This window comes from Budorcas taxicolor, chromosome 18 (genome assembly GCF_023091745.1).
Source record: "Budorcas taxicolor isolate Tak-1 chromosome 18, Takin1.1, whole genome shotgun sequence".
Taxonomy (NCBI): domain Eukaryota; kingdom Metazoa; phylum Chordata; class Mammalia; order Artiodactyla; family Bovidae; genus Budorcas; species Budorcas taxicolor.
Window position 1 is genome coordinate 3,421,550 of NC_068927.1, and position 20,122 is coordinate 3,441,671.

Consider the following 20,122-nt stretch of genomic DNA (forward strand, 5'->3'; position numbering starts at 1 on the left):
TGTAGACCTGGAGGGCCAGCTATAAGTTATATGCTGACTTTTTACTGTGCCCCTAACCCCAGTGTTGTTCAAGGGTCAGCTTTACTTGTTTTGCAGAAGGTATTTGGCAGAACCACAGACCTAATGGTTGAGCAAATACTTGACAGGTAACAGGCTCTCAGGAAGCATTTCTTAAATCAGTGACAGCCTCTGCATCACTGACCTCGGCTTGGAGGTTTGGAGGCCCAGGATTTCTCCCAGACTTGTATGCCTACACATGGAACAAAAAGACCTAAAACCCTGTATCTCTACCTCTGAGGTCATATAGCTTCTCTGCCTCTTTGTGTCAGGCCCTGGAGAAAGGGCAAGCCTGGTGCACCATGCTGCCTGCTGAGACCTGAGCCCCCTGCCTGGTGACAGTGCTGAGGGTGGTCCTTAGCTGCCCTGATCCTCAGGAATGGGTACCAACAACAGTGAGCAGGAAGTGATGTTCTTCTGTCCTGTCTCCCAGGTGACGCTGAACAACGTGGAAGTCTGCAGTGAAAATATCTCCACTTTGAAAAAGACGCTGGAGGTAAAGGGGACCCTGGCTGTCGGCTCTCTGCAGCCTTCCCATGCCTCCTGTTGAGAGTGAGCCCTGTGCGCTACTCCTGCTGGGGCCGTGGCATTCCTGGCATTGAGCCAGCTCTTCCTCAGAACACTTGAGGGGGTTCGTTAGTGATTGAGATAGTAGCAGCGCATCTCTGAACTACAGGAAGATTATGACCCATGAGTTGGGAGATCAGAATTCAAGTTAGCTCTTTCAGCACATACTTGGCATGTGACCTTGGACAAATCCCTGAGCCTCACTTCTGTCATCAATGAAATGAAATACAGATCTCCATGGGGCCCTGCTCCTGGTTTGTTGGGTAGCCTGGTTTAAAAAAAAAAAAGGATTGAAAGCACTTTATAAAAATAATAAAGTCTTCCATAAATTTTGAGATAAAAATGATTCTGAGGGGAATTCACTGGCAGTCCAGCGGTTAGGACTCTGCGCTTTCACTGTGAGGGCATGGGTTCAGTCCCTGATTAGGGAACTAAGATCCCACAAGCTGAGTGGCACAGCCAAAAAATATATGTAGGGTTCCCTTAACCCTGTGGAGAGCCAGTTGCTGTCATCGGTTTTAGAGAAGGCCGTATAACAATGGAATTTAGAGAAGGCCATATAACAATGGAATTTAGAGAAGGCCGTATAACAATGGAAGGTACTTGGGCTTGTCAGTCAGAACCCCTGAGTCCACATCTCCATTTGACCACTGGCCAGCCGTGGGGCCTGAGGCAAGTTCTCTAACCTCCCTGAGCCTCCGTTTTCTCTCTTGGAAACTGGAAGGATGGTCTCTGCCCCACAGGTTTGTTGTGAGAATTAACAAGACTATAAAGCACCTGGCATATGAGCAGCATGCAGTGGTGGTTAATGATTGTATCAGTAGTTACACACAACAGCATGGAGCATTTACTTTGTTAAATACTAGAAAACAAAGAGCCTAGCTCCCCTCCACTCCTGAACGCCGCCTCTGGGAGAGGAGAGGAGCCAGGGTCCTGCCTCCCCGCAGGCACCAGTACCTGTGAAGGCGCTTTGCTGCAAAAGCACGGGGCTCTGTGCTGAGGCTGGTGCTGAGCGCTGGCCTTAGGGCTGGGCCACCTGAGGCGGCCAGGAGCAGACACAAGGAGAGGGCCTCCGCACTGGTGAGCTTCCTGAGGGAGGCTCAGGGGGCTGCTGTAAACTGGACCAGCTTAGGAAGTCACCCCAAAATGGTCTTAAAATGGAATAAAATAAGAGCAATAGTCACAAAGGACCAGTAGCATAGTCTCTCACAGCGTAAGTATTCAACACGGTGGCCGTCACTGTTGTTCTTAGGTCATGGCACGTTAAATTGTGTCCCTGACTTTTTCTGTAACATTAATTAGTCTGCTGGATTTTGGTCCCTTAGCAGCTCTTCCTCACTGCTGCTCCCGCTGGAGCCAAAACAGCACAAACTGAGGAGGCTATAGGAAATGCAGGCAGCTCCTGGCAACCCAGAGCAGCGTCCCTGTGTGCTCTCTACTACTCAGCCTCCGTGCGGAGTTTACAAACAGGTGCTCTGGAGCTGTAATCCCCGGCTTCATGACAGTGCTGTGTGACTTTAGGCCAATTACTAACTTCTCTGTGCCTTAGTCTCCTCATCTATACAGTGGAAATACTTTAGTAAAAGTAAAGTGCTTGAAACTGGGCCTGGCACACAGTAAGCACTTAAATCTTAGCTGTGGTCATGATGATATTCCCTGGGCTCAGAAGCCTGATGGCTGGGTGTTCTCTCCTAGAGTGACTGCACCAAGCTGTTCAGCCAAGGCATTGGAGGGGAGCAGGCCCAGGCCAAGTTTGACAGCTGCCTTTCTGACTTGGCTGCCGTGTCTGGCAAATTCCGAGACCTCTTGCAGGTAAGCCCCAGTCCTGGGCTTGTGTCTTGCTCTGAGACTATCATTACTGGCTTATCGTGGGTTCCACAATATAAGGAAACGGGGGTGGTGGGGAGAAGGCGTGAGGGAGCAGAGTGCCCACCACTGAACTTGTGCGAGTCCCTTGAAGACTCAAGGTTTTCAGCACTGCTGCTGTCACACTGACAAGCTGGCATTAGGGTCCTCTAGAGTCTCCACTCGGCCTCCACAGTGCCAGGCACTCTCAGGAAGGTGCTCAGAAGAAACGGAACCACGTGGGTACTCAGACCTGCATGGCCTTAGCCGAAGGTGCTGCCTGGTACCAGGTGCTGAGAAATCAGACCAACCCCATGGCTGCATCTCTGGCCTGGACCTGATTCAGGATATATCTCGAAAGGAACAGGTTGTTCCTGGCCTCCTGGATCAGCATTATCTCTGCTAGATTTCAGAGAGGGCCTGCAGAAAAGGCTCCGAGCTGAGGATGCCCTGGCAGACAAAGGGTGGGCGGAGCAGAGAAAGGGAAGGGATGGGGCACGTGCCTCCCGCGTCTGACGCGTCTCTGCCTTGTCCTGCAGGAAGGGCTTACAGAGCTGAACAGCACAGCCATCAAGCCGCAGGTGCAGCCTTGGATCAACACCTTCCTCTCTGTCTCCCACAATATCGAGGAGGTCAGCCTGACCACAGGCAGCTGTCAAGCCCAGGATTGCCCCACATTCCCTGGCCCCCAGCGGTGGAGCTGTCTTACAGGCTCATCTCCCTCACCCTCGAAGGCTAGCTTCCTCCCAGTAACAGGTTGTTCTTGCAGTCAGAGGGCTCCAAAAGACATCTAAAAGGAGTTTGCCTTGATGTATTCTCTTTTATTGAGGCTCTTTTTGCCCCACATCTTTTCATGGCTTCCCAGCTGGTGCAGTTGGTAAAGAACCTGCATGCCAACGCAAGAGACACATATTCGATCCCTGAGTCAGGAAGATCCTCTGGAAGAGGAAATGGCAACCCACCCCAGTATTCTTGCCTGAGAAATCCCACGGACAGAGGAGCCTGGCGAGCTATAGTCCGTGGGGTCACAGAAGAGGGAAACACAACTGAGCATGTATACACAATCTTTTCATTCCTATAGAACACAAGATACAAGAGGGGGTAAACTGCCAGGAGGTTTACCATGTTGTTTGGGCCACCGCTTCAGTTGCTGGTCAGAAGTATGATGCAGAAACAGCGGTTTTTGCCAGCCTGGTTTTAAGCTGGCTTTAGGCTAGATGAGTCATAAGCTACAGAAGTGTTTCCCTAGAGGAGAGGAAGTGGGGTGGGAGTGAATGGTCCTTGGAGAAGTCCCTGCTGACCCACCTTGCTTCCTGATGTAGGAGGAATTCAGTGACTATGAGGCCAACGATCCTTGGGTTCAACAGTTCATCCTTAATCTGGAGCAGCAAATGGCAGAGTTCAAGGTAAGCAAGGGCTCTCAGGACCAGTCTGTAGAATTCGCCACCTCTGCCAGATCAGCCGCCCATCATCAGCTCCTGCTGGGAGCCCTGGATGCCCTTCCAAGCCCCAGGCTGTGGAAGCACTCCCGACAGCTCGTATGGAGGCAGAGGGGCAAGGTGGGACCCCCACTGACGTCCAATCTCTGCGTGCAGGCCGGCCTGTCCCCAGTCATCTACGACAGCCTGACCAGCCTCGTGACCAGCCTCATCACAGTCGAGTTGGAGAGAGTGGTGCTGAAGTCCACCTTCAACCGGGTAACGTGAAGACAGCACAGGCCTCCACTCTACTGTCTTCCCTAAGTTGGACCAGTCTGTGCCCTCCCTGCTACCCCAGGCCCTGTGCATCTAGGCTCAGTGCTGCCCTGAGGCAGCAGAGCCAACTGAAGCACATCCGAGTCCCCGCTGGCCTTGCAGCCAAGCACTGAGCAAAGCTGGGGGCCGGTGCTGCTTGGCTGGAGGGCCAGGCCTTGAACTCGTGTTCCCTTGCAGCTGGGCGGTCTGCAGTTTGACAAGGAGCTGAGGTCACTCATTGCCTACCTCACCACGGTGACCACCTGGACCATCCGAGACAAGTTTGCCCGGCTCTCCCAGATGGCCACGATCCTCAATCTGGAGCGGGTATGTGGGGCTCCCCTGGCCTTGCCAGAGTAAGGTGACTCAGAGGAGAGGCAGAGACAAAACCTGGGTCTCCAGCGGCAGCCCAGCCCTGCCGGCCACCTCCTTCCTGAGTGCCCCTGCACTGCCTCTGGTGGAGTTCCTGGGCCTCCCCTCAGGCTGGCCCCTCCTTGCTGACCCTCTCTGCTCTTCCCACAGGTGACAGAGATCCTAGATTACTGGGGCGCCAACTCGGGCCCGCTGACGTGGCGCCTCACGCCTGCTGAAGTGCGCCAGGTGCTGGCCCTGCGCATAGACTTCCGCAGCGAGGACATCAAGAGGCTGCGCCTGTAGCTGCCGCATGAGCCCAGCCGGTTCCCCTGCTGGCAGCCGGGAGACAAGGCCTCGACTCAGGCCATTCTGTTCTCAGGCCTGTTGGGGTGCTTTAGGGGACAGTATCTCCCCATAGAGAGAGGTAGGTCTGCCCTGGCTCCTAACTAGGTGGGACCGCCAGGCGGGCCAGCCTTCCACACGGAGGACCATCCTCTCGTCCTTGGATGTGGCAGCACGAGAGCTGCCTCCCCGCCAGTCCCAAAGGGCTCGGACCTGGGACCTGAGGTTTACTCCAAAGCGAGGCTGTGATACTTATGATCGCCCTGAATAAACAGGCTCCTTGAAGAGAGGCCAGTGTGCTGTTTCCAGGAAGGGCTGGATGCTACAGGGCAAGACAGGTCCACGGGCTGCACTGAAATGTGAAGGCAAAAGTCTGACTCCTCAGCCTCCTCTGGTGCCCAGAGCAGCACATGACAACAGGGGCCTCACCCAGGCCCAGACCCTCATCCCCTCTTGGCCCTTGGCACCAGAAGCCGGATCATCCCGGGGGCAGATTCCCACACTCCCAGCAGGAACAGAAAGGATCTTCGTGAGGACAGCCTGGAACGCAGAGTGAGTTTATTCCAGGAAGACTGAGAACCCACAGGTACGTGGTAGAGCTGCAGCATTGCTGGTTAAGGCCTCAGTTAGCAGCAGCCTGCTGCAGGACTGCACTGGCTCTCTGCCACAGACATGTTCCCACTCCTCCATTGAGTCATCCTGGGAGAGAGTGTTGAACGGGAAGTCTCTACTCAGGCAAAAGCTGCACCTCTGAGGGAGGCCACAGGAAATGCCCCCAAAGGCCTCTTCAAGGTCGGCCTTACCAAGGGACCCCAGCGGTCTGCCAAGGCTGGTTGTCATTCTCTTCTTTCAGGCCCTGGTGGAGAGTGAAAAGGCAAAGGCCCAAGCAGGGCCATTGGATTTGTAAAGGCCACAGGGGACACTTAGCTTGGGACATTCCTAGGTCCAGATGGAGCACAGGCTAAGCCTAGGCCACCATCAACCAGGAAGTCTCAGTCCTGTTCCCAAGCACCATCTCTGCTTCACCAAGTTTTAGAAAGGGCCAGGCCAGAGCTTGAGTCGCTTTCCTTTGGAAGCAGATTTACAGAGAAGTGGGTGGAGAGAAGACTGAACCCTCTCCTGAAGAAGGACAGGAGGGGCTGCTGTAGCTGCAGGCTTTTTCCTCTTGCAGAGGAACAAGCCTCAAGAGAAGGGGCCTCAGTTAGAGGTCTCAGTTCCCAGCAGCTGCAGGCTCAGGCCCTGAGTGTCCACTTCTACCAGGTGGATGCTGTAGTTCCCGAGGCCCTAGGAGCAAAGGATGGGAGGTGTTAGTGGGCTCTGCGTGGATTTCAGGCCCTCAGGAGGCTGTACTTGAGCAGCAGGGCCAAGGGGGCTTACAGCTGTAGCCCTGGTTAGCTGGTGGGCCACGGGGAGGGCTCCTGTCCCTGCCAGTTAGCATACTCCAACTACCCGGTACCTCTGTCTTGGCCAGCACGGCCTCCAGAGCCTCCTTCTGCCGCGGCTCCTTGGTCAGTAGACAGAGAAAGCCTCCGCCCCCTGCCCCTGCTAGGCTCTGCCCATGCACGTGGGGGGCCAGGACGTCCATCATACGCCGCACCGCCAGGGGCTCACAGCCTGGAGCCATGAGCTTCTTCTGCTCCCAGTATGATGTCAGGCACTGGCCCAGCAGAGGCAGACTCCCTGGGGTGGGGGCAGAAAGGGGGTCATCTGTAGGCTGGATGGGGCACCCAGACGCTTAACCGGCACCCTGGTTCAGAACCTGGGTCCGGTACTGGCTGGAAACAGGAACTGTAAAACCCCCCTCAAGGGGTTCTTTGAGCACAGAGCAGCTGGCGTGGTACCCAGCACGTATAACTGTGTGGCCCTGATCAGCTCTGACGCCCTGGAACCCAGGTGTGGAGCCAAGCTTCTTCCCCCATATGCTTGCTGGTAGGTGGGCTGGAGGCCTTCCCCAGGATGCAAGTACTGTCCTGAGACACGACTCACACCTAAGCGTCAGACCCTGCAGAGGACAGACTGTAGTCCTCTGTCCCTGGGGGGCCTCATACCGAGGGCGGTGCCAAGCCCTGCAGAGCCCCCTGGCCTCAGGCCCACGAGCGGCAGCAGGCACTCACTCTGGGGACATGAACTCGAGGGAGGAAGCGCCTCACCTTGGCGGAAGGCTTCCGCACACTCCTCGGTCTGCTGTACCAGGCGGCGGGCGTTGTGCACAACGGCGGGCAGCCGGGCGTACCAGCTCCTCAGCACATCCTGCAGGGAGTGCAGGAGCGGTGAGGCCAAGCCTCGCTGAGCGGTCCGCCTCCTCCCTCCTGGGGCCAGGGCTCACCTGGAGCAGATTCCGGGCCAGGCGGGTCTTCCCAGTGTACACCAGCAGCAGGTGGTCATTGAGCTTCTGGACAAAGCCCTCAGGCACAGTGACCTCCTCCACTTCCACCTTCAGTGGCAGCTGAGCCTGGGAGCGCCCCACCTTGATGCCGGGCATGAGGCCACCCACCTGGTCCTGCCAGCCGCCTCCTACGAGAGCCCCAGCCCCGTCACTGCTGGGGCCTCCCTAGCCAGGCTTCCCTCTCCCGGTCCAGGCTCCTGGCCTTGCGTCCCTAGCTGGGACCAGCCTGGGAAGACAGCTTCCCCCACCAACGCTGAGTCAGCTGAGCTGTACAGCTTCTGCCCCAGCCCTGGGTGCAAGACAAGCCCAGGGGAAGGGGCTTCATTCCGGAGCCCAAGCTAAGAACCTAACCCAAGGCTTGAGGTTTGCTGCAGACCTAATGGGTTCTTGGAACTGGGGTAAACCACATCAAAGGATTAAGACCTTACCCTAACCTTTCCCCCAGGGCAGGATGACACAGGACTCTCCCTACAGCCTAACAGTTCCTGCACCCCAGCTTGCCTGATAAAGGGTGTTGATGGTAGAAATAAGCTTCTCAGCATCTCTTATCAAACTTTATATAAAATAGCTTGTTCACATTCTGCTTCAGTAATGAAAGGTATGGATCTCTTTTCTTCTGGCAGCTATATAAAAATGTCAAAACCTGAGGTGATTCTGGGTTAGGTCTTTGATATCTGGTGAAGGGCCTGCAAGGGTTTCGAGTATGGAACGCAAATGGCAGGAGGCATCTGGAACACTACGGCCAAAATGTGGTTAGTGTCAAGGCCTGGAACACTAAGAACTCCTTAATGGCAATCCTCCTTTCCAGGGCACCTGGCATAGCTTGTAATTATACGTTCATTTGAGTGGTTATTGATTAACGTTCGTCTCCAACAGCCCATATGACTTCTGATGGCAAGGACCCTGTTTTTGTTCAGTCTATCCCCAGGGCCCAATACAGAGTGGGTATCTGATAAACAGTTGTCATTTGACCAAATAAAGGCTATGAATGGTACACTCCAAAAGAAAACTAAAAGGCTTCCCCATCGGGCCTTTGTGGTAACGCCCACCTATTACAGGATGTGAGTCAATACAGTCAGAGGAGTTGGGCTACATGGCGGCCAGGGAAGAGACCATCATCAGGCATCTGTGTGTCTGTGTGGCAGCTTCCTTCCCAGGGCTGTGCTGGAGGGGAGGCTCGGCACCCTGAGGTGAGAGCACCCTGGAGCCAGACAGGCCTCGCTGCTCTCTCCTGTGTGGACGCTAAGGGGCTGCCGTGGTGAGAAGCCTGGTGCTAGCCATTCTGTATGACCATGGCCCTGGCTGGGCGCCCCCTCAGGTGGTGGGGGCCCAGCCAGGGGAGGGACAAGGTGCTGCAAAGCAGGCTGAGGGGCCTGTCCCCTCCTCCAAACACAGTCCCGCCCTGAGGGACAGCCCTCAGGGACACAGAAGGAATACCTAACAGGAAAGGTGTTGCACGGACTCTTAAGAGTATGTTTATACATCAAGTCCTTTGAGGTAGAAATAGATCATTTTGAAAGCACCAGAGAGAGTGTCAAGAGGGATAAGAAGGCAGCTCTTAATCACTGTGCGGCCCAGCACAGCTGTGGGCACCCTCCAGGTCCAGGGGAGCCCCTGTTTCTGATGATCCCCGTCCTGCTCCGGGGCAGCCCCCTACCTGTGGTGAGCACCTGCTCCAGATGCAGGACTGCGTGTATCAGGGCCTCTGCACCCACCGCGCGGCCTGCGGCCCGCTGCACCGCGGCCAGGGCGGCCCCCGCCAGGATGCTGCTGGTGCCTGGAGGGCGGGGGAGAGGGCTGGCATGAAGCCCATCCACCAGCCAGTCCTGCCCTGCCCACTCCCGCTCTAGGGGGCGGGGCCAGAGCGAGGCTGAAGGGGTGAGCGGGCCGGTGTGCAGCAGGCGGCGGACCCACTCACCAAGGCCAGAGCCGTGGGGCAGCTCAGACCAGGTGTGCAGCTCAAAGCCACCCCCGAAGGCACGTAGCAGCTGCTCCCTCAGCGAGAGCTCGGAGGAGACACTGACGACGCCCGCGCAGACGAAGGCCGCCTTCAGCAGCGCCCCTGCGTAGGGAGCAGCCCCCAGCGGGGCGTTTGGTCTCCAGGGCGGACACAGACCCCAACCCGTCTCAGCGCCGCCAGGAGCTCAGCCCAGCAGCAGTGCTGACCCCCTCCCCAGTCGCGACAGGCCCTGCAGGCTCTGGGGCACCAGCCCACAGGCCGCTCTCCCTCCTGCACGCGTGTGGGCTGGGGGCGGGTGACTGCAGGGCGCCCCTGAGGCCCGGCCGCTGTGGCCTGCAGGCTATGGGGCTCCGCCCCCACGCCCCGCTGCGCACGTCGCAGGCGCGCTGACCTGGGGCCTGGGGCTGGCAGTAACCCCGCATGTCGTCCAGGCTGCAACACACGATCTTCACGGCCGTCTGGTCCTGCCGGGGCCCCACTGCCAGCCGCAGCTCGGGCTCTGGGATGCGGCGAGCCCTGGCCCCAATGGGCCGGCGGCCGTCCACTCGCACAGCCAGGCCCAGCACGGCCCCACCGAGCTCATAGGCCAGGGGCGGCGTGTCACTCCAGCCCCCTGTGGCGACGGAACGAGACTCAGCTGGTCTCGGGGGTCTGCCAGCTCAGCTCTGGAGTGCCGACCCCCACCCCACCCTCCTCCACAGGCTCACCAGAGAAGTCCACGCGCGCTGGGCACTCTGCCACCACCCACTGCCCAGGCGCCGGCAGCTCCACCGGCATGGAGCTGACAAAGCGCTGGGCAGACATCACAGCCCGGCGAATCAGCAGCTGCCCGGCCCCCTCGTAGTGGCGGGCAGCCCGCACCAGCAAGGCTGGCCTGCGGGAGGGAGGGAGGGGTCTGGGTCCCGACTGCCCTGGGGACCTGAAGCTGCCCCGCCCCTCTGGGCTCACACCTCCAAGGCCAGCAGGGGCTCCTCCAGGGGCTCAGGCATCCTCAGCCTACCTGCTCAGCCACCTGGCCCGCTCCTGGGTGAGCGCCTCCACACCCCGCGCCAGGTCTCCACGCTCCAGGAAGGAGAAAGGCCACACCCACTCGGGGTTAGCCGCCGGCCCACTGCGCAAGCCGCCTCGGCCCTCCGCCATGCAGCCCAGGACGTCTGCCACACAGGCCAGGGCACGGGCAGCCACGCCAGGGTCTTCTGCACCAGCTGCCACTGATGGACCAGGAGGCGGGCAGCTGCTGAGGAGCCCGTCCCCAAGGCCCTCTGCCCTCAAACACCCCAGAGCCCTCACACCTCTGCACTGTGGCCCCACATGTATCGTGGCCCCCAACTTCTCCACCTGGCAAAGTTCTTATCCTAGCGAGTCCCAGCCCAGGATGCCCTTAGTGAGTAAGAGCTCTGCCTCGGGAGGCAAACCACCTGGGCTCATCCTCAGTCCCCCTGGGTGGCTGAGTGAACACCGCAAACAGGTAACAAGGCGCTGCCTGAGCCCCCTGCTGGAGCACTTCACCCCATCCGGCCCCCAGCACAGAATGCACGCTCTGCCGATGCTCACGGGACCCAGAGGCTCAGCACCAGGCCCCCACCTCTCCCCAAGCCCCTCACTGACTCTGATGGAGCTTCCTAGCGCCCAGACGGTTAACTCCACTTGTGTCTCCCCCCTGCTTTAGAGTCTCGTGTCTCCCTAATGCCCGAGGTTGACGACCCAGAGGGCAGACAGGGCAGGCGATGCGGGATCTGGCTTCCCAGCTAGGTGCCCAGCACACTCACCCTGGTCCAGTGTGGCCAGCAGGAGCCCAGGACAGCCCTCGTGGACGGCAGCCCAGGTCAGCGGGCGCAGGCTGAGGTCCTGCCGGGCCTCCAGCACGTGCCGCGCCTTGTGCAGGGCCTGGCGGAAGAACAGGTCCCGGCGGGCGGCCAGCGTGGTGCCCCGGTCCAGGCACGGCTGCAGCTGCTCCCAGGACAGACGCCAGCAAGCCCGCCAAGCCTGCAGGGCCCGGCCCCTGTCCTCCTGGGGGTCTAGCATCCACAGCAGATCCCAGGGCCCCAGGGCCCTCGAGGGGTGGAGCACAGGGAAGAGACGGGCACTGAGGAGGCAGCGCTCAGCAGGGGGCACATCCGGGTCCCACAGGTCCCAGTCCCTGAGGTGGGGAGAAGCCGCATCAGCAGGAGGGGAGCACGGTCCCCCAGCCCTGACCACCTGTCAGCGGGGGCCTGGCTCCTTCCTGGGGACAGGACCAACCCCTTCAGAGACGGCACAAGCGAGCGATTCAGGGCGGGAGGCCCAGCTGCCCTGCCTCCTTTCCCAGGCCGCTGAACAAAATCCCAGAGCCTGGGCACCGTCAGGAATTTGGAATAGCCCAGGGGGATGATGCTAGGGCAGATGAGGCTGCTCAAAACTACCCCAGGCCCCAGGGATTGAGGGGGGTGGGCCCTGAGCCTCCAGGCAGCTGCCACCCTGGCTGCCAAGGCCCACGGAGCCCCATGGGGCCATCCACCCTACCGGATGCCCGTCTTCTGGAAGAATTTACTCCAAGACATGTTGAGATATGTTCCTGTCCCCTGTCTCTGGGGAAAGAGAAGGAAGCAGTCAGGGCTGACAGGGCCACAGGAAGGGGTTAGGGAAAATAAGGCCAGGGGACTGGGGTCGGGGCCAGACGGGGCAGGGAGAGAGATGGGGGCACACGGGCAAGCAGGTCCTGAACCAGCAACAAGCCCTGGTGCCTCCAGGTGCCTGCCTGGGGGCCTGGGACCCGGAGCAGAATGCTGGCCCCCAGCCTGACCCACCGCAACTGGCTCTGCAGCCAAGGCGGGTCACCTCCCTCTCTGAACCTCAGTCTCAGCCTGAAAAATGGGGGTAGGAGTCCCCAGCCAGCCAGGAGGAGGGAGGGAAAGGCCTGCTGAGGCCGTACCGGCCGCACCTTCCTCACAGCCTGTATCCCCCAGGTGAGCGCTTGCAGAGCCCCGCAGGGGAGTGGGCACTGCGCTGGGGACACTGGGGCTGCCCAAGGCCTAAAGATGGGGGTGAGGGGAGGCCGCTGAGCACCTACCTCCCAGCTGTCCAGGCGGCCCACGAGGGTGAAGGCCCGGCTGGGTGCGCCGTGCAGCTGCACATGGTGTCCCCGCAGGATGAGGTCACGCAGCTCCACGCCGTGCAGCGCCTGGGACTGGGCCACGTCCAGGCCACTTACAAAGCAGCCAGTCCCAACGTGAATGGGGCCCTGGCGGGGAGAGGACAGGGTCTGCGTGCTCAGCGGAGCCCAGGTGCGCCCCAGAGCGGGTCTCCCCCCAAGCGGGCCTCCCCCGCGCACGCCAGGCCTCACCCGTAGGTGGCAGTGCTGCAGGACGCTCCCGGGGCCCAGCCGCACGGGGCCCTCCAGCAGGCAGCTGACCACAGTGCTCCCGGCCCCCAGCAGTGGCCGCTCCTGAGGACCCAGGAGAAAGCCGTGAGGCCCCGGCAGGGGCGGCCCCAATCCTCCCCCATAGCCTGGCCCCAGCCGGAACTCCTGCCGCTGTTCTGCTGTTCCGCCAGGGCCACGCTCCCCTCCAGAGCAAACCTGAACCCAGAAATGGGGGTCCCACCAGATGACAGCCCCCAGAAAACTCCCACCTGTTCAGCTAGTCCAACCCCTGCCACCCTGAGGGTTGCCTCTGCACTCTACCTGCCCATCACCATGAATTTGCCTGACTCCCTGAGCAGACTCTTCAGAAAGGGTTAGGGGGCACTCTTCTCTAGCTTCTCAATCAGTCAGACAGACTGGGACGGAGAATCCTGACTTGGCTACTTACTGGCTCTGTGGCCTTAAGCAAGTTACTTAACCTCTCTGAGCCTCCAGTGACTCTTGTGTGAAAAGAGGTAATAGCACCTACCCTCATAGTCTGTCCCAAGCATGCTGTTCCCACCCCTCCCTGCAGCCCCCCCACGGCCACCAAGTATCCTGTAGGCACCTCTGCGGGCCTCACCTCCAGGCAGGTCTTACCTCCACCTGGGAATGTATGACCTGGGCCCCCGGAGCCCCTGGGGATGTGAGACTGTGCAGGAACTCACTGGCTGAGTTGGTCATGTAGCTGTAGCTGCCATCAGGGACATACGCTGTAGAGACACAAGTACTGACCTCATCGCCCTGCCTCCTGCAGCTCTGACACCCGGCTGGGCCACCAGAAAACATGGCCCCTTCAGTGCCTGGGAGGGCAGGCATGAAAACGAGCCCACGGTGCTGATGGGGAAGCTGAGATCCAGAAAGGCTCAGCAACCTGCCCAACGTCACCCAGCTACAAAGCAGCAAGACCAGGACGGGAGCCCAGGAATGAGACCAAGGAAGAAGGGAAGCAGTGTGTCAGCAGGGGACTTGGAACCAGGAGAAGGTAGCTGTCCCGCGCAGGTGCTCACAAGGCTGGCCTGGCCTAGGGGCCCAGAGGCCAGATGGCGAGGGAGGAGCTTCCCCTGGGGGTCCCCACTCCCAAGGCTTCCCCACCCAGAGCACGGAAAGGCAGGACCCACCCGCTGTGAGAGGCTGACCGCGGAGCTGCCTCCACAGCTCAGCCCGGGCGCCGTGCAGATAGCCCGCGATGTCCGCGTCACCTTGCCCCATCTCCGGGGGCCGCCCCACCAGGAAGTCCTCCCTTTGCACGTTCCGGGCCATGCAGAGCAGGATGTCAAAAAACAGAGACAGCTGGGACAGGGGTGGGCGCTACTGTCAGTGGGCTTCCCGGGTGAGCGGGGCCCGCTCCCTCCCCAGAGATGCGAACACACAGAGGGGAATGGACTGGCTGGAGGCCCCGCAGCCAGACCAGCAGCATCAGGGCCTCTCGCCCAGGCCAAGGCCTCCCAGTCCCCAGTCCTGGGCACCTGGCCAGGCTGGGCTCCCGAGTCCAAGCCCATGTAGGTGCAGGCATCCAGAGGCGGGCTCACGTGGGTAGCCAGGAGGCACTCAGCAGTTTCCACAGAGAAGAAGACAACCCCGGACACCTGCAGGGACCCCCACAAGGGTCAGGGAGGAGACCCCGGGGCCAGGCATGTGCCTGAGCTGGGGAGGGCGGGGGCAGACGGGCCCCCAGGCCACACAGGACAGGGTCTTCATCTTCTGGGCCACTGTAGTGCCGGGACTCCAGGCTGACTAGAGGCAGCTCCCCACCAAGGGCCCCTCGACAGGCACCTTCTGGGGACCCCTCAAGTTTCAGGGCTCCTCCGTCTTCCCTACGGCCTAGTCCCAGACTCTTACACACCTCTTACATCTCTGTTCTTCCTTCTAGAAAGATCCCTCGAGCCTGCTTCTGGCCTTTGTCATTCAGGACAAGACTCTGAATGACAAGGCTAACCCTGTCCTTAGGTTTTGGCACCACCTGCTCCCGTGAATACCCGTTCCAGATCTGCCTCAGATTCCGGTTCTAGCCTTCCTGGAAGGAGGGGGGCTCTGCCCTGGGCAGGAAGGCAACCCTCCCTCTCCCATCCCATAAAGTCTCCAAGCCCCCCACCCTGGGGCCTGGCAGCCGTACCAGCGGCACCCGCCCATCAGGCCTGGCGCATCGTTGTATCTCTGCCTCAGTGCCCTGGTAGTAAATGTCCAGAACGAAGCCCTAGGTGGGAGGAGGAAACAGAGTTAGGAAAGGAGGCAAAGAGACTGAGAAGGAGGGCGTTCTCCAGATGCAAACCTCTGATGGATGTCTGAGAGGGCTGGGACACTCCCCAGACACCAGTGCCCAAGACCTCCCCCAGCCCCATGGCAGACCATCTCCACGGCCCAAGGTGCAGGCACAGAGCCCGGCACAGGGTCAGGGGCAACTCGTGTTTGGCAAAAGACTAAGTAAGCACAGGAGCTGCTGCCATGGGGAAAACCATCAAACCCAGGCCAGCCAGGAGTCAGGACCAGGCCCGGGGCCCTACCTCGGAGTCGGTCAGGTAGACACCATGGCTCCGGGCGTAGGCCGTGCTCCCGGGAAGGGCGATCCCTCTGGCTCCCCGGAAGCCGTCCCAGCTGATGCCTGCGGGTGGGGGAGTCAGGAGGCTCTCCAGGGACCTCAACCCAAGGCAAGGGCGGGGAGGGGGTGGGGGGGGCGCCTGCCAGGAGGCACACGCTCAGGGCAGGGCTGTGCAGGCACCTCTAGAGAAGGGATGTTTCCATGGTTTCCAACATGGGCATTCCTCTGGGAGAATGACAGCACCCCACCCCCGCCCCGAGCTCGTCCCCGGGGCCCTTGGGGGCCACAGGGACAGACTGGGTGTCTCCATCCCACGGACAGGAGAGGTAGGCGCGGCGGGGAGGCCTGCCTCCTGCTCTAGGCTCCATCCTGAAAACCTCAGAGCGTCCCTTCCACAGGGGCAGCAGGCCAGGCCGAGAGGGCGGGTGGGGGAGGAGAGGCAGAGCGGGCCGGGGGCGCCTCGGGAAGGCAGCCGCAAACCTCGGCAGGCTCACCTGGGTCCAGAGGCACCGACAGCAGCATGTCCGTGCTGCAGACCCACACGCCCGGCGGGGAGCCCGGGCCCAGCTGGGGAGAGAGAGAGCTGGCGGGGCCCAGCCCTGCCCATGGGCACGGCCTCCGCCTGTTCCGAGGGACCAGGCTGCTGAGGGGAGGGGGCCCCCTGGCCTGGGGTGCCCATGCCCGCCCTCCCAATTACTTTTGGGGCCACGCCTCCCCCAGGGCAGCACACTACCCTCCTGAAGCGCCCAAAGCCATTGTCGGTAACTAAACACACTACCCTCCTGAAGCACCCAAAGCCATTGTTGGTAACTAAACGTAGGCGCCCAAAGCCATTGTTCCGGCGTCCCCCACCTCAGCCAGCAAAGACCGTGGCTGGCGCACAGCGGGTAACGGGACAAGAGCCCGGCCTCACCCGATGGCTCATGATGTCCAGCAGGCAGTCCAGGTTGCAGACCACGGCCTCCACGGGGGCCTGGGGGTTCTCCACAGGGAGGCAGGTGAAGGCCCGGCCACAGTCGTCGAAGGGGAAGTCTCGGCCCTGGGGGAGCGGGGACAGGCAGAGGAGCCTGGGGCAGAGGGCCGGAGTGGAAAGCCACCAGGCTCTGGACTTTGACAAGGGTTTTTCTCATATAATTTTTTCATGTAATTTTTGAAATGAAATGATTATGGTAAAAAATTAGACAATGCAGATACACAAAAGGAAAAAGAACCCCTGAGGGATAATAACCATTGCCCTCATTTTTGAGGTATACGCAGACTATGTTTTCACAAAAATTTTAAAGGTGGAAAAAATAGAACTTCACACACAGACACACGGGAGTGTAAGTCAAACTGGAGAAATAAGATTGGGAACCACATCAATATCAATACCCTGGCTGTGATTATACTATAGTTTTGGAAAATATGACCATTGCAAGGATCTAGGCAACGTTTACAGAGGTTTCTCTCTGGATTATCTCTTATATGTGTATCTATAATGATCTCAATCAAACTTTCAATTAAAAAAGCTGAGATCATTCTATTCAAACTTGTGTGGCTCGCCTTTTTCACTGAATAATGAAAATACATTCACTGACACTCACAGTGAGCCAGGCCCAGCCCCAATTTAAACATTCAGTGGGCCATCTCAACACTTCCACATGAAGGAGGAAGTGTTAACCGAGGCCTAGAAATGATCACGTGACCATTGCGCCAGGTCACAGAGTCAGTCAATGCACAGGTGAGTGCAGACAGTTAAATGGACCTTTTAATCACTGTCTAATGTTCCTCCAGGAGGATATGCTGCTTTTATGTATCCAGTTCCCCATTTTGAACACCTGGATCAGTTCTGATGCTGACGCTTCTGAATGTGCACAATGGACGCCTTGCACACAAAGGAAGACGCCCTCTAAAGTCCCGTCCAACCCCAAGAATCAACGGCTCCATCCTCCTGCGTAGGCCCTGCCGGGCGTTCTACTAACCATGTGCAGGATGAGGATCCAGGCCGAGTGCAGCACATCTGACGTGACCACCTATCAGAAGTGGGAGAGCCCTGTTGACGGAGGTCTGGACAGATGGCAGCCGAGGATGGCAGCCTTCCCTCCAGGGAGAAACCCCAGCACCAGCCCACACAGGCAGCAAAGGAATAACAGCTCAGACGAATGGCCACAGGCAGGCGCGAGACAGCCCTGGCCCCACCGGGACGAGGGGACAAGGTGGCCCTGCGGTGCGGCCACCCCCGCCCCGCTTGTAGGGAAGCTTGCAGACGAGCGCGTGGGGCTGGCTGGCAGCCACACAGTGGTCCCCCGACTCGCTGGCGCCACTCCCAGTGCCAGGCTGCATCCACAGCTGCAGCCACCCTCCCTCCCTGTGCCAGGGCGCCATGCCGGCAGGGTGACCGACTGAAGTGGCTGGGTGTGTGCGGGTCGTGGGCAGTGCCCTACCCTCGGGGGCCGCTGCATCCCAGCTCCAGCAAACCACTGCCACGTGGGAAGGAGAGCCCAGGGTGGCAAGACGAGGTTTCTCAAGTGCAGCCAGAAAGCCTAATTCTGACACTGGCTCTGAACCACTACCAAAGGCTGGCCCTGCGTTCTGCCCTCACCTGGGTGAGTCTGTGCAATCTACAGATGCGAGCATGATGCTGACCCTGAACGGGGCAGGGCAGTGGGGCCTGAGGAGCGGGGAGCAGGGAAAGCTCTGCTTGAAGCCCCCACCCCGCCGTGCCAAGGAGGGGACGTCAGGACCACTCACGGTGAAGCCTGCGCGGGCACTCAGGTGCTCAGCAGCCACCAGCAGGGCGTTGAGGGTGGCTCCTCCACTGCCCACGTGAACCTCAGGGTCCTCCACAGCCAGCAGCAGCGTCCCAGCAGGGATCTGTTCTCGCTTCTGCCGTATTTCCAGCTCTACGGTCAGAACATGGCTGGGACCTGCCCCCCAGCACCCCAGCCCCCAGTCCCGAGCACCTAGAGCAAACCTCCATTATTTTCTCTTCTTTGACTTGGCACCTTTTCATCTAGTAGCTCATTAGATCTTTTCCCAACTCAGTGAGGTAAGGACAGTTACTCCCACTTCACAGATGAGAAAATCAAGTCTCAGTGAACTGACATGTGTCTGAGGTCACATGGCAAGGAAGAAGCAGAATCTGGGTTTGAACCTGGGACTGCCTGGCTCCTGGGGCTCCAGGGATATGTGGCAAGGAACAGGTAGTGGGCTCTACACCAGGGGCAGCATGCACAGGGAGGGTCAACTACCTCTCTGGAAGACCTCAACGCTGTCCTTGTACTGACACGTCAGAATGATGACCGTCCAATCAACCCCTTTTGGCTGCTCCATTCTGGCCAAAGTTGCAGGGTTTTCTGGGCAGAGATACAGAGATATGTGAATGTGTTTAAATTATCATATCCTGAAATTGATGTTTCTGGTTATAAATAGTTTTATGAATTTTAGCACACATATAGGTTCTTGGGGTCACTACCCCATCTGCATCTCAAAGAACTACACCTCAACCCTGTACAGTCACACCCTCCTCCATGCGTCCCCTCTGCCAACCAGCCATCCGTTCTCCAAAGCTACAGCTGGAATGTACTCTTCTGAGACTGGCTTCTTTCACTCAACACAGCGCCTCTGAGATCCATCTGAGTTGGCTAAGCATAGCCGTAGCTTTCTCCTGTTTTGCCAAGCAGTGCTCCATCGCCTGGACATTCCACAGTGTTTCTCCACCCACCCACTAAAGGAAGGATATCTGGGCTGCTTCCAGGTTTTGGTAATCATGAATAAAACCGCTGTCAACATTCGCGTGTAGATGTAACGCGAACATAAGACATCTCTCCAGGTGGACATCGAGGTGTGGGATTACTGGGTCACATGATCAGTGTATCTTTGCCTTTATCAGTTTGGGTACATGAGATTTCCTCAGGAGAGGAAGAAAGGGGAGGGGGTGGCGTTGACAGCGGGCCCCCGCTTAAAGCACAGGGCCATCCTTTCTGTACCGCAGGCCCCTCATCACCCAATCGCTGGCTCTGAGCTGAGGCTGGGGAGGGAGGCTCTATGTCCAGGCTCCTGAGGGTGCGGGCAATTCCCTTCAAAGAGGGAAGCTCTGGGAGGGGACCTCCCCTCTCAGAGACTCCAAGCCAGATGGGGCTGCAACCTCACCTGTCAGTCACCTTCCTCCAGAGCACTCTGAGCAGTGGGGGGAAGGTGAGGCCAAAGCCATGGCTTCACCCACTCCTATCCCCCCAACGCTCCTGTCCTGCCACAGAAGAAAACGGTCTGACTGCCGAGGCTCGGCCTCCTCAGGACCTCCATAGCAGGTCTTTAGGAGTGTGCTGCCAGTGGTGGTCCCACACAGCAGCCCCCAAAGCTCAGCATGGCGAGGGCCGGTGGGGCGAGCTGCGTGATCCCCCAGAGGTGCCCTGAGCACACCTCCATTCACAGTCCACCCGCATTCCAGTCGAAGCCAGCAGGAACCTGAGCCTCAGTCCATTTCTTCCTGTGTCAGACTCTGCTGCCACAAGCCGTGATTCAGGCTGACAGATACTGCCACTTAGCAACACCCACACTCCCACGAGCTTCCAGGGAAAGCCTCCGCCACTAACAGAAACTGCTCGGCTCCCCACTCAGCTCAGGAGGGGAATCCACAGGGAAATCCAAGCAGATCTTGGCCAGGGGTCTGAGGTCAGAGGCATTCCCTAGTTACCCATCAGGCCTTCCCAGTGAAGGGTGTGGCTGGGGATTCCAGGCTGGCCACCAACTCCCTGTGTGACCTTTGGCACCCCCTAACCAGCTCTGGCCTCCGGTGGTAGGAAGCATAATTGCGGATGCCCCCCATCTGGTTCACACGGAGGCCCGGTGACCCATCAACCAACAACTGGAAGAAGACAGACCCGCTCAGACAAGATGGGGATCCCCTGGGAGGCCTCCTTGGTGCCAGAATGCCCCATTCAACCCAACAGAAGCTGTCGCGGAACCACACTGCAGTCTG

General features: G+C 59.1%; 2 protein-coding genes across 2 annotated transcripts in view; one reads left to right on the plus strand and one right to left on the minus strand.

The window, feature by feature from the left end:
* Positions 1-8,203, plus strand: part of COG4 (component of oligomeric golgi complex 4) — a 28,318-nt gene extending 20,115 nt beyond the window's left edge. Inside the window, exons 13-19 of the mRNA XM_052655388.1 lie at positions 491-553; positions 2,320-2,436; positions 3,009-3,101; positions 3,792-3,875; positions 4,065-4,166; positions 4,401-4,529; positions 4,725-8,203. Coding sequence (XP_052511348.1) covers positions 491-553; positions 2,320-2,436; positions 3,009-3,101; positions 3,792-3,875; positions 4,065-4,166; positions 4,401-4,529; positions 4,725-4,859 — 723 coding nt within the window. The 3' untranslated portion in view covers positions 4,860-8,203. The remainder of the gene's footprint in view (positions 1-490; positions 554-2,319; positions 2,437-3,008; positions 3,102-3,791; positions 3,876-4,064; positions 4,167-4,400; positions 4,530-4,724) is intronic.
* FCSK (fucose kinase) lies at positions 4,760-18,494 on the minus strand. The gene is made up of 23 exons (XM_052655386.1): positions 18,393-18,494; positions 17,893-18,044; positions 17,124-17,174; positions 16,076-16,201; positions 15,657-15,729; positions 15,128-15,225; positions 14,740-14,820; positions 14,093-14,212; positions 13,745-13,916; positions 13,224-13,336; positions 12,567-12,668; positions 12,294-12,464; positions 11,747-11,811; positions 11,014-11,384; positions 10,245-10,455; positions 9,952-10,118; positions 9,636-9,857; positions 9,203-9,346; positions 8,942-9,061; positions 7,225-7,412; positions 7,049-7,148; positions 6,355-6,578; positions 4,760-6,182 (listed from the first exon to the last, which is right to left on the minus strand). Exons 1-23 carry the CDS (start codon positions 18,472-18,474, stop codon positions 6,096-6,098), a joined length of 3,240 nt encoding a protein of 1,079 aa, XP_052511346.1. The 5' UTR covers positions 18,475-18,494; the 3' UTR covers positions 4,760-6,095.
* Between the last annotated feature and the right edge of the window lie 1,628 nt (positions 18,495-20,122).

Bases quoted from the DNA above. Each gene is read 5' to 3' on its own strand.
- FCSK (XM_052655386.1), bottom strand. From the start codon at position 18,474: ATGGAGCAGCCAAAAGGGGTTGATTGGACGGTCATCATTCTGACGTGT. The intron at 17,175-17,892 runs GTGAGTGGTCCT...CACTTCTGATAG, and splicing joins GTGCCCGCGCAGGCTTCACC to GTGGTCACGTCAGATGTGCT. The intron at 14,821-15,127 runs GTAGGGCCCCGG...CCTCCCACCTAG, and splicing joins TCTACCTGACCGACTCCGAG to GGCTTCGTTCTGGACATTTA.